Raw genomic sequence first — 14363 nt, forward strand, 5'->3', positions numbered from 1 at the left:
TTTTGTGGCTGACTTAATGAAGGGATGAGAATATCTTTCAGCGAAAAATAAAAATTGGTTACAAATAGCATCATCAGGGGAACCGGAGTAAAGCATCAAAATCATGTGGAAGCAACCGCTGCACTAGTGAAAGTTCATAAGAATAATATCAGAGGATATTGTGCAAGATTTTATAGACAGTTAAACGTGGTCTATCCAGAGCTTCTGCTATAGCCCGGACACTGGTGCTAGCCTGAAAGTTTGAAGCTGGGTCCTCTGCAACCTGAAGTGTAACCTCCTGTATTGCTTCTGCAGAAACAGGATTTTTTTCCTCTTACAGGACGTACAGAAAGCGATCCCATTTCTTCACATTTCATTATCATTTTCCAAAGGTTTTTAACGTTCATTGGACATCTTAGAATCTCCTTCAAAGTCCGAAAATTTCTAAGAGCAGCTACTGCAAAATTACCGTTTTGAAGCACGATCTCGTAAACTTACTGTCATTGTAAGCAACAAGCACATTGAAAACAACGTCTCCGCTAATGTTTCTATGTTTTACAACAGCTGCTGCATGACACCGACAAAGATTTACATTTTTACTACAGTTTTTCAAAGTAAAATACCTTCTGATGACACTATTTATAACTTTTTTTTTTTTTTTTATGAAAGGCATTCCCATAGACCCCCTATATAGGTATTTTAGTGTATATATATTAGTTAGAATAAAAAGTAGAAATAAAGTAAAACTTGTTTTATAAACAATATTCAAGAATGTTCATTAATCACTATTTATCATATACTAAACTGACTATGCTTAACATTAGTTCATTTATAGCTTTTTTGTTAATTCATTCTGAGCATTCACTGCAATACTGCGGTGGTCTGGCTAAAAGTAATAATGGAAGAAGTAGTCCATAAGGCCAGCACATTTCTGGGGGTGGCATTTTTCATGCAAAAAATACAATTGTTAGTTATATAGATCTTTAAAACAAAAAGGATTGGGATTTATTGTATCATATTAAAGCTCACCACAGTTATCTGTTTTTAAGGGAAGGGACAAAGGGACTCATATTCATATCATAAAAGAAACACTGGCTTTTGTTCCTGTCATACATTACACATAAGGTAAGCCACCAAAATACTCATGTAACTAGCCAATAGATTTGGCTCTAGATCAAACTACAAGTATTTAGCTACAAGTTATCCACTTGTTCATCAACGGTGCGAAAAACCGTGAGACGACAAATGATCGTACAAAACTGAAATGAGGAATATTGTCTTTAAACCAGACAGAATATTCAAAGAAATTACAGCTCTCAAACAGTTCATGTTTTTGCTATGCTCTCCTTATTCCATCAAAACTTTAAATGAAAAATACAAATCTCAAATTATAATTACAGCGAAATAAATAATGAAAAATTTCACACTGATAGAAAAATACTCCAGTACTTTATTTGTGTCACTGTTTGGGACTCTCACAAAACAGAGATGAAAGGACATTTGCTTTCAATTTTTGGAGTTTAATAAGTTAGGTCACCAGCAGCACATTGAACACTGATCTGATTACAGGTGAACAGGCATTTATCTAGATTTCCTCGTGTGTACTGGGGAAGTTTAAGTGTTAAACCAGTTTTTTTTTAAAATGTCCTTCACAAAGGCATTCCCCCCCTTAAGCAGACAGCCCTCACATGCTTTACTATAGTCCAATAAACCAAATCAAAACCAGAAAACTGTTCTGTGTACTGTAATATTATTGTGAATTTTTTTTCAAAACTGTTGCGAGAGAAATTTTTCTAAATACAAACCAATTAGGGAACATCTCAGACCTAAAATGAGTTACCTTGCATTTAAGAAATCTTACCTTATTGTCTACAGGAAAACAGCACGAGTAATGAAAAAATATCTAGTATATCAGAAAAGTTTTCTAATAGAATAGCAAAACAACAGCACTTTAGAAACTGAAATTAGTTTTCCTCCCCTGTATGTTATTTTGAACATATTATAGATTTTTTGGTGTGCTTTGAAAAAATCAGCAAAAGTTGTGCCTATGCTACTGCTGGAGTATTAGCGTACAAAGATATTATATGAGATAGAAAAAAAATTCCATTTCTGGTTCTACAAGTAACCAAAGTAAAATCAAAAGCTATTTTAAAACAAACAAAAAATAATATCTGCATCTAAATCCATGTTAAAAGACATCACCCTCAATGCACTACTTTTTAATTAATTCCGAGATTGATATTTTTTTAAAAATTTAATACAACTGAAATATATTGCAGTAGATTTACCTTTAGAAATGAATGAATTTAATCTCAAATAGAAAAACTTTAAACATTCTAATATAAAATTATTATATCTAAATGAATTTAAATAAAAAATATTTAACAAATTGTGTTAATTAAAAAAGTGATTTTTTAATAATATACTTGAATTATGAAACAGAAACATACCATTCTCTGGAGGCCGCCACATTTTGATAACTTTAATCAACTCGTCAACTCCAACAAATGGACCCTGAATAATACAAGAATATAATTCTATTAATACATCCTGAGATTGAAACAGGAGAGAGTAGTACTGATTTACAAACACTTACATAAAAGGATGTAGGTGGTGGAAGTAATGTCATTAAATATGAAGCACTTGGAGGAGCGGGAAATACACCACCAGGCACCGGATGGGCAGCAGTGGCTGTAAGAATTAAATTCATAAAATCAGAGCAAAATATAGTATTTTTTTTAAACATAGTCATTGCATTATTCTTGAATGTGTATGCTGGTTCCAGAAATATAAGGATTACATTGATTTTCAAACAGGAAATATTTATATTATTAAGTTATTGGATAAACATAGATAATTTTAACATATATAGATTCTGATGTGGTTCTACAGAGGGTGTTCACACATTTTTGTAATGATTCGATTTTTAATAATTGAATTTAAATATTAATTTTAAAATACAAACGTGACTAGCATCCAATTGGAATAAGGTTTAATTATTGTCAGCAGCATTAAAAATATTCTTTTCTTTAAAATGTTGCTGAAAAATCAACAATGGATTGAAGGCTATATTTTTGCATTGTCTGAAGAGAAAGACTCTTGTTCAGTTATTAAAAAAAACTTTTTGTGATTACAATACTTCCTTTTTACTTCGTACAAGGAAGTGAAAAGATGTGAAAAGCATGCCTTTAATATTTCAACACATCAAATAAGTGACATAATTAATATAAATGGTAGGAAACATCAACGTTTACATCTGACTGGGAAAAAAATGCATACCCAACAAAGGTACATACAGGTCTAATTAAATCTCATGTTTTAAAGGGAAATCAAATTCCCCCCCAAAAGAGTTTTTGCAACATCTTTAAATATGTGTGTAGGAACTGTGAATAAAATTTGATTTAAAGCTAATAATAATAATAATAAAAACATGATGTTCATCACCTAATTGCAAAACATGTTTCTTGGCGTAAGACTAGGATTGCTGTATGAAAATTATTTGACAGGAGAAAAATGGAAATATGTAGTTACAATTGATGAAGCTGAAGGTTTTATGGTTATTACTGGATTCTCTTATAACAGAAAACTTAAAATAAGGAAAGTAAAAATAATAATAATAATAATAATAAAAAATCTGAAGGTTTCAGATTTTAAATTATGTCTAAAGGGGCATTTTTTTAACGTTTTGTGTGTTACCTTTATTTATTAAATATCATGTTCTTCGCACTTAAACCATAAATTTCAGTTCAATAGCAATGTCGCAAAATAATTTTAAAATGAACCTATCTTTGGAATTTCTGATACACAGTTCCGCATGCTGGGGATAAAAAGGTCCCCCCCGTAGACTGTTGCCATTGCTCACTTTCAAATCGTTGAATTTGTTACTCAAAAATTCGTTAAAGTTTTACAAAATATGAAATCGATAATAAAACAAATTCCAAATTTTGGCTTTCACGTGCCCATACTCGCGGTAGGATTACGTCATTCAAAACTCGATGGCTTTTTGTACCGTTGTTTTATCACAATGCACAAATATACATACATTTAGCAGATTTTTCATTATTTAATTTCTTCAAATATAATGCAGGACTCTAACATTAGGTGGCAACAGTTTGAAAAGTGAAGCGAACATTTATAGTGATTCAACGCAAAACGAAAATAATAGTCTTTCAGGGACAAAGCCCCTTTGGACTAAAATCGGCAAAATTAATTTGGATTACCGCCTCATCCGCGACCATGAGCGCAAACACGCATGCGCCATTCAGACCGAGTTATTCTCAAAATAGGGTGGAAGGATGGGGACTTTCTTTCCCTCCAGCATAGCTTTTTCTGGAGAAGAGAAGACCTTTCACATCACAGCAAGTAATATCGCCCCTTTTGGATGAGTCTATGTGTTTTGGCAGAATGCCAACCAGAGTTGCGCTTGTGACAGTCGAACTACATCAGAAATATGTTTTAACACCTATTTTTTAATGAAGAAATTCCATCTCATCCATTATCTAAACAATCTTCACTGTATTAAGTTCCATCAGGATAAGGCTCCAAGCCATACCTCTAAATCTACTGTTTTATTTTTTGAAAAATGAGAAATGATACTGGAATTGAAGCTATTTTCTTTAAATGCATCCCACCCAAGTCCCCTGATATATCTCCTGTGGATTATTGTGCATTTGGACTTTTAAAACAAGCTCTTTATAAGCGACATCCCGAAACATTGGTTGGACTCTGGATAATTGTGAAGGAGGAATGGAAAAAAAATCAACCTTGATTTTTTGATAAAAGGACTTTTATAGTGGAAATCAAGATGGGATATGATAGTTCAAGAAAATTGTTATCCGATTGAACATATTAGAAAATAAAATTCTAAAGTTTGTTTATATACAAATCTTTGCAAAATCATTACAAAAATGTGTGAACACCAACTATTGGTGTCTAGACATATATAGATAATTTTAAAAAACAGTAATTATAATTGCAAGGAATGTATTTGTAAGTACTTATCAAATACAATATACAAGAAACTTGAAAAAGGTAACTGTAAGCTTCATTTTCACAAATATTAATACTAAACATGCATTTCCAATTACAGTTTTTCAAATTAAGGTAGATAATTTTATAAAAAGTTTCAGCCATGAGGAATGATCTGTAACAGTGTTTTACTTCTCATACAAAAAATATTCATTATGCTTTAAAAGGTTAAAAATAAAATGCAATTTTTACATGCATACTCACAGAGATGTTGTAAAATACAGAGACTTAAATCTCTTTTAAATGTCTGTTACCATATAAACATTCAAGAGATTTTGATTAAATTGAAGATTTACAATTTTAAGATTATGTGTCTATCAATACTGGTTTATTAATCTTAATGGCATATTGTGATGGTGATGCAATGTTAAAAAAACAGCAATTAATTCGATGCTGGATAGTGAAAATTAATTTCAAATCTGTTTTTAATTTAGAAAGTACAAAATATATCATTTTGAAGTAAGAAAGAGCGGGGGGGGGGGGACAGCAAAATCTTTAAAACATTTCAAATTGTAGTCAATTCAATAAATCAGATTTCTATTCTAAGAAAATAAATAATTGCATAAAAAATACATTTCTTTAATCTTTTTACTGAGATAATTAATTACCTTAATATTTTTCGATCTGAGAAATTTTATTATCAGTCTTCAGCAATTCATTAAATTATATTTTCATATACACATACAACATTTTATAATGAGTGTGTTATCAATATATTCCAGATTCAACTATATTTTTATAAAATTCTATGCCTTATTTGAGAATGTAAACTTAAATATGAGTTCGGGATCCATATCCAAAGAAAGAGTCATAGATACTTTGAATATTCATACATTTTAACTTTTAAAAGTGCACTTTATTACAATTTTGCTAGTCACTTAAATAATTAAAAAAATAAATTTTAATATTAACTTGATAAGCATATATATATATAGACTCTGGTGTCTATACATATATAGATAATTTCACATACTATTGGGTCAGTCCATAAAGTCGTGCATTTTTTGGTAAATTTTTAAATAATATAAAAAAACACAATTTAACATTTTAATCAATTATGTATTTTCCTCCATTATCTACAATGTCTCGCCATCTTACAGACAGCATTTTTATGCCATTGCCGTAGAAAGACTCTGGTTTTGATGGAAAAAAAATTTGAAAGTTCATTGTGTACATCCTGTTTAGAATTTAATTTTTTTTCCAGTAAAAAATTTTGTAAGGCACGAAATAAGTGATAATCACTTGGACAATATCTGGGGAGTAAGCAGGATGTTGCAAAAGCTCCCACTTAAATTCATTAATTTTTTGCAGCGTTGTTCGAGCCGTATGCGGTCTAGCGTTATCACGATGAAACAACACTTTCTTGATATTCACCGATCGTGGCTGTTTTCTGATCAATTCTGAGTTTAGATGGCAAAATTGTTCACAATAAACTTCTAAGTTAATCATTTGATTTTGGTTCTAACAGTTCAAAACGTCCTGAACAGGGTTCATAATCCATGCTGCTTTTTCCAACTTTAAATTTTTTAAAACCATTTCTGGGCAGTCCTTACACTGATAGTGTGTTCATCGTGTACACTATTAATTTTTATCGCTGCAAACCAGGCAGATTCACTACACGAAAATAAAAAATGTAGCATGCCACGTTTGTACTGATTATCTATATTCATCTTCTATGGGTACTAAAATGCGTTCGATATTTACGAAAGTTGGTGATGAACTGAATAATATGTTAGTCAAACGATGACAAGTTTCAACAGGTTCAAAATTGTATTGTTTTAGTAAATGCGTCATAGTGAATTCCACACATACTCTTTATGCGCACTAACTTATGGACTGACCTGATAGTACAATTTTACATTTTTACTATATAATTAATTTTACATTTTACTTCTATACTTACCTAGACATATATAGATATTAGCTATTTAGAAACACTTATTAATTAATTTAAGCTTGAATAGAAAAATTACGCTTAAATACCACTATTAACTTTGTTTTCACAGATTACAAACTTTTAAAATCTGGATACTTTTTTCTTACACAAAATGACATTTAGAATGCGAAATATTTTTTCAGTATATAAAAAGAGAAGGAATAAAGATAGTTAAATAAATCAGTATCAGTTTGCTTACGATATATCTGTCTTGGCTTATATGGGATCATCTGTAATGTATCTGGTGCAGGATATCCTGGTTTCCTGTCTCCATCATCTAAAAGACTGTCTTTCATTACGATCATAGATGATGGCAAACTTGAAACATGTTGCTTTACTATTTCCTAGAGTATAATAAATTATTGTATAGATCATCTCTGCACTTTCAATAGCATGCATCATAATGCATAAAAAATAGTAAAGATTTAAAACAAAAAAAAAAAAAAAAAGGTCTTTAACATTTGGAATTTATTATGCAAATGCTACAGTTGTTCCCAAAAGAATAAAACATTGATGATGAAAGAGTTAAAATTTAAAAATCATTTAGAATTTCAAAAATTACAAAGAGAATAAAAAAAAAATTACATTTATAGAGGAAACTCAGTACTAATTTTCAAATTATGTGTTAAGCAAAGAAGGGGTGGCTACACTTTGATCAGCTAAAACCCTTAGAGGATTTTTTTCCCTGTATTATTACTAAAACTAAGAATTGTGAGATTCTAAACTCTGCACAATTATCTTAAGAGAACATTTTAATAATTTCTGTATAAAACTGTATAACTCTAGTTATTATAAGTATGCTTATTTAAGTAGTATAGTAACATAGATACCCATTTTTTTTTTTTTTTTTTTTTTTTTTTTTTTTTTTTTTTTTTTGAATCAAAACCTCACGCTAGATAAATAAACCAACAATTAATCTGGAAATGTATCATAAATAACATTTGAAGATTCTAAATTAGATTAAAAAAGGATTATTATTATGTAAAAAAATCTGATGTGTACACCACATGACTTCCTTGTATGGAATATTAAATTATATGCAATTTTCTTGCATTTTCATTTAAACATATTGAATTAAGAGTTAATTTTGAATTAAATCTACCTACGAATTTGAATTAATAACATTTTCACCCAAAATATTATGTACAGTGAAGTTTTTGATTAATTTTGTTAACTTTACTGCTCATTGTTATGCAAAATTTGAGTACGGTGTTAAAATAAATAATTTATCCACCTTCATTTAATCTTTATTTAGTATTATTTATTCATTATTTAATTTAATTTAATCTTATTGATAAATCTTAAAATGTACACCCAGTTTTAAAGCTGGATTTTTTCTCTACTTTTGAATTCTTCCAGTCTTGTTCCCATGCAATTCTTACAAAAGCGAGTTTCACATATTCTCTTATTTGGTTCATCACAGAATTGGCAGCTTACTAGTATTATTGTAATTTGTAATGCGGTAAATCTTTTTATACTTGCAGACTTTTCATACTTCCAATAGTGATGCTTTATAGCAGCAAAATACTAAATTATTCCTCCTGTACTTATTTTTCTCTCATACCAAGATATTCATGCAAGCACTCAGTTGTCATACTACAGAAACTTAATGACACACAGTAATAAATCAGTATAATTTTGTTTTTAAATACTTGCTTTTCCTCTTAGTAAGATTTTGAAAGTAAACATAAAATATTTTTATGCTTTAATAAAAAGTGTAAAATATTTCATAGTTCCATAAATATTACATAGAATAAAAAATTATATATTATATTTAAATAATTGATTTCATATCCATACATGATTTTAATTATTTTTGGAAGATTTAAATGAAATATTTTGCTATTGCCGATGAATAAGTTATTAAAATAACATGAAAATACATAGATTTCTTTTAATGCTAGCAAAAATAAATAAAAAATTTATATAAACTAGTTAAAAAGGTATGTTTTGCATTAAATTAATTAAACCTAATAATCTTAGATTAACATAATAAGAACAATTTTTAAAGATTGGCAATAATAAATTCACATTAAGGTAATATTTTTACAATGCAGTTCACATAAATGAGACCAAAACTGTATTTTACCTTGTAACCCACTGATTTTAATTCAGATGGAGTACAAGGATACAAGTCCATGAATTTATATCTGTCAACCAGGAGTGCAGTTTCTTTCCCTTCAAATTCCTTTAACTAAAACAAACAGAGGGGAAAAATTAGACAATATGAGTAAAAAACTGTCCTTTTTTAAAAAGAAACAATATTCACTTTTTAATAATGCATTTATGATATATCAGGATAGCAGAAGATTAAAAATTCCTTTCTCATATTTGGTTGTTTGTAGCTGTGGATAATATAATCAAAGAAAAAAAAAAAGAAAATAGGAATCTGAATTATAATTAGAATTAACTATGAAAGAAAGCTGACGTATAGGAACTACTTTAAATGGTAGTTACTTGTAAAATATATATATATATTTATATTTCTGAATAACAACTTTGTTGTTTTTATTTCCATAATATTAATTTGTTATTGATCAATATTATGGTTAAAAATGATCTAAAGAAAAATCATGAATGATTTGATTAACTCATTATTCTTTTATATATATTTTATACAAAAAAAAAAAAAAAAATTAAATGTGCTTGTGAAATTCAGTTAGTTCTATTCAATTACATATTACTCTCTTGCTTCAAAATATTTATATATTTAATATGGTCAGTGATTCAGCAAATGACAGTAATAAATGACATACAAAAAATAAATGCTTATTTTTTTTATATGTTTGCACATTTCATCATTTACAGGGAAGTGCACAAAATATCAAATCATTAAATCACTCAATAAAATTTTCAGTATTATATATTGAATAGTAAAAAATGCATATTTAGATGTTTTAGATATTTTGTTTGTGGTTTGACAACTATTAAACTTCATCAGCAGTTGACATAACTGCTGATGAGGATAAGGTTAGAACAACAAATTGTTTATATTTGACTTTCACGACTGCATTGTCACAATATTTTTCCTTTCTGTACATAGATATCTTCAACTTGTAAATAAATGAATATATTTCTAAATGCTAATCAAATCATAAAGTGAAAAACTTAAAAGAAAAAAAAAAAGAAAAAAAAAAAAAAAAAAAGAATTCAAGGCTTTAATGGAATGAGAAATCATTTGGCCTCTGAAAAGTCCTTATGCTATTCCTATACATTTTATTAAAAACCAAAATAGTGATTGGAGAGTCTGAGGTGATTTCAAGAAAATGAATTCCATTACTTGTATTGATTGTTACTGCCTGATTGTTACCCTTTATCACAGATACAGACTTTTCTCAGAGTTTAACAAGAAAAAGGATTTTCAGTAAAATAGATCTTCTCAAGGTTTATCACGACATTCTAATGCAACAATATGTTAAAGGTAAGACAGCAACAATCATTTCTGTTGGATTATATGAGTCATTTGGGTTAAAAAATGCAGCTTAAAACATTTCAAAGATTTATTGATCAAGTTTTGTGAGATTTAGATTGTTGTTATGCTTAATGATGTTTTCATAGCATATGAGGGTGAAAACATACAGAAAGCCGACAAGCCGAAAAGGTGTTTGAACGATTCAAGAGCTATGGACTTAATTTAGCTAAATATGTTTTGTGGCAAAAAGATTTTCTATTTCTAGGTTTTCTGGTATTACCAGAAAAGATAAATATTGTAATTGAATAACCTGCCAACTAAGACTGTAGAGGATCTAAAGCAATTTATTGAACCCATAGGATGTTATTCCAGGAAATTAACACATTCTGAATCTAAGTACAGCACTTATGATACAGAGCTTTTCATGATTTATTCAGCAATTACATTTTTTCAGCACATGGTCGAAGGCTAAGATTTTGTGGTATTCACCAATCACAAACCTTTGATTTATGCCCTACAACAAAAACACGATAAAGCAACACCTCGTCACCTACATCATTTAGAATTCATATCACATTCCACTACCAATTTCAGAAATGTTTCTGGAAGTAATAACACAGTTGCAGATGCTTTTTTGAGAATTTTAGAAATTCAGTCACCTCAAGCTGTTAATTGTGATGAAATGGCTTGTGCTCAAGAAAATGACAGTGATCCGCAAACGTTTTTCAAATCCAATACTGGTCTTGTTTTAAAGCAATTAAATTTCCCTTTAACAAATCTTCCAATTTATTATGACATACCTTCAAAAACATCTGATCATATGCACCTCAGAAGTTCAAATTTCAAGTTTTTGAAACTTTACACAACCCATCTCATCCATGTGTAAAAGCAACTACAAATCTAATAAAAACTCAATTTATATGGAGATCACTCAATAGCTATGTAAAGAATTTGTGCAAAAATTGTTTAATGATCCAAAAATCTAAAATTCATCAGCATACTAAAATTCCTGTTGCATTTATGTCAGTAATGTCAATATGTCAAAAATACATTTATGTCACCCACTGCCAGGTTCAGCCATATACATATATATATATAAATAGTCGGCCCACTTCCCCCATTAAAAGACTGCAGATACATTTTAACTTGCATGGAGAGATTCACTAGTGCACACATTGAATACATTCTGCACTGAGCTCATTGCCATGCTCAGACAATCAGCTATACATTCAGTTTGTAATATTTTGGTGATTAATAAATGTATAATCTCTGTTACTAAATAATCAAGAATCTGTACACTGGTTATCATTAACTGAGGACAAATCACAAAAATGATGATTACTCAAAATGTTACATGTAGAATTTAATGAAACTGACCTACGGTATATAACACACATTAAGGTATAAAATAACATGAAACAAAATTACCAGGCAATCATGATGCTATAGAAATTAGCATATATATAAAATGAACAAATTGGATTTATCAGTTTGGCATAAGAAAATTCTCTTCAATATGGGGTATGATCTCGCCTAGAAGCAACAGAACACATACAGTGATGTGTGATGCAGTCAATTATGCGTTGTTTGAGTTCCATAGGAAGCAAGAGCCATTGCTCTTGTAAAGCATTTGCAAGCATGGCAAGGATCTGAAAAGGAGAACTGACAGCAGCTTTATGTCTTCCCAAAACTTCCCAAACATGCTGGATATAAATGCAGTTCTTCATCTGAATAATTACTAGCTGGACTCATTGAATCATACATATTTTTCCCCCGTTTTCATAGTAATTATTTTAGGCAACTGGTCATGCAAGCGAATAGTAAAAAAACAAAGGATGTGACATCTTTTGTGTCAGCCCATACATAAAATAAGAAAGCTGTTTTCTTTTCTTGTAACTATGCAGCTCTGCTGGCAGAATTAAAAAGGCATGATATGCAGAAATTCAATTACTTTAACGTCCCCCCCCCAAAAAAAACACCTTTCTTTTAAAATTAAAAAATTCTCAGAGCTGTGACTTTTTAGAAATATAATCTATATATTTTATTCATTATATATAAAATTAGCAACATAAACTATTGAACACCTAGATGGATCAAGAATAATTTTAAAAAGGGGGAAATTTTAACAAGAAATGCTCTTTTAAAATATTTGTTACACAATACCTGTTCAATAACAGCAGCTCGCCTCTTTTCTACTTTTAAGATGCTTGCCAAATCACCAACATTTGATTCAAACTCGAGAAATTTATTCCATATTTCACTAAAATGAGCATAAGTTAAAACAAAGTCACACATAATTAATAAAGTGAATCATATCTTACAGAAACAAACTATAAAAAATTTTACAGGTGATTTTGCCCCATTATCTATTATAATATTTATTATTACTTAGCATTTGAATTATTATCTGTATAAAAAAAATAAGATGGTTTATTTACATTAAGGGCAGCAGAAGCCATATTGAAACTTTAGAGCAAGAACAATAATATGGTTAAAAAAATGTAAGTAATTTTATTTTTACAAAATATCCTATGAGACAAGTTGGGATCTCATCAAATTTTTAGCAAATATTTTTAAAAGTATAAATTAGCATTGGTCTTATCTAGTTATGAGCATTTGAAATTAAATTTTCCTCAAATGCTCATAACTATGTAAGAAATTATTAAAATGTTATATGTTACATCAGGCTACTTGATAGTTTATTACTAAAGTACAAAGTCCGTAATCCAGACTCATTGGGACTTCGGCGATTCCGGATTAGGGTTTTCCCCGAATTATAGATCATCAATTTAAATCTGGTAAGATGGCATGCAGAAATTATACAATTAAAAATATGAAACCATAATTTATGAAATAAAGAGCAATTATGATCTAAAGGGTATCAAAATTTACAAAGAAAAAAAAAGCTTATTATTTATTTGTTTACTTTAGTAAACATTTCTTTCAATGTAAGTTGTTTAAGTTGCTTCGTTTTTTTTTGCTAATAATTTCTCTTTAATTCTATAAACAGACATAATTTCTTGTTCAGTTACAAAGTTCCACTGTTCAAGTCCTGTAATTGCTGTGTCGAGAATACCGACTAACTTGTGAATTGAATTTTTTTCATTTTCAATAATGTTCTCTGTTACTTTCTTCACTATCGGAAGCGCGCATGGGTAAATGCTTTACTGGCTTTACGTGCATGCGCAGCGTATGCATAAACGCATTACGCGCATGCACAAGTCTGTGGCTTTGAGGTCCGGATTATAGATCATTCCGAATAATGGACGTCCGGATTACAGACTCTGTACTGTACTACTATTATTCAATTATTCTGCTGAGCTATTATTACAATGTGGAAATATATCCTCATAATGATGTTAATAATAAGAAGAATGTAATATTTTACTCTACATTAAGATTACAACTGAAAGCATCTAATGAAATAATCTGCAATAATGTAATAGCTGTAAATAACACATATTGGTGGAAGTGAACACTAGTAATACTCGCCCTGCCTAAAAGTTCAATGAAAATATCTCAGACTTATAATAAAAGAATTTTTTATTTTTAAAAGTGCTGTTTTAAATCAACGCATATTTAGTCTTCCTAATTATGTACTAATGAATATCAAAAACATTTAGAGTGACAGATATATTCATAACAATGTACAAGTCAGGACATTAAAACAAAAGCAGGAAAAAGTAATGACAAAAATATTTGGTGAAATATACTCAAATTATATACTGGAAATTTATGCTTGTTGTAATCAATTTAAAATACACTTATGTATATATACTTAATAATAATAATAACAATTCTGTCCTATTACAAATTATTGACATATTGCACATGTTTAAAATCAAGCATAATAGATATATTAATTATGGATAATTCAAAATAACTCCAAGAAACAATGTTAAAAATAAAACTTTCAAAATTTTTTTGATTTGCAATTTTAATAAAGATTCAATTGATTATCACTGTAGAATATCATTATTTATGATATGATTTACATAGTTAAATCTA

The 14363-nt window shown here is 29.1% G+C and overlaps 1 protein-coding gene across 1 annotated transcript in view; it reads right to left on the bottom strand.

Annotated features, from left to right (window-relative positions):
- Window positions 1-14363, bottom strand: part of su(f) (cleavage stimulation factor subunit su(f)) — a 139770-nt gene that overhangs the window by 6581 nt on the left and 118826 nt on the right. Inside the window, exons 16-20 of the mRNA XM_085812206.1 lie at window positions 12519-12615; window positions 9033-9137; window positions 7143-7287; window positions 2576-2670; window positions 2430-2493 (exon numbers count right to left, since the gene is read on the bottom strand). Coding sequence (XP_085668332.1) covers window positions 2430-2493; window positions 2576-2670; window positions 7143-7287; window positions 9033-9137; window positions 12519-12615 — 506 coding nt within the window. The remainder of the gene's footprint in view (window positions 1-2429; window positions 2494-2575; window positions 2671-7142; window positions 7288-9032; window positions 9138-12518; window positions 12616-14363) is intronic.

The sequence above is a fragment of the Stegodyphus dumicola genome, chromosome 2 (assembly GCF_044657685.1).
Source record: "Stegodyphus dumicola isolate Sdum_Otavi_A_Nest chromosome 2, ASM4465768v1".
NCBI lineage: Eukaryota > Metazoa > Arthropoda > Arachnida > Araneae > Eresidae > Stegodyphus > Stegodyphus dumicola.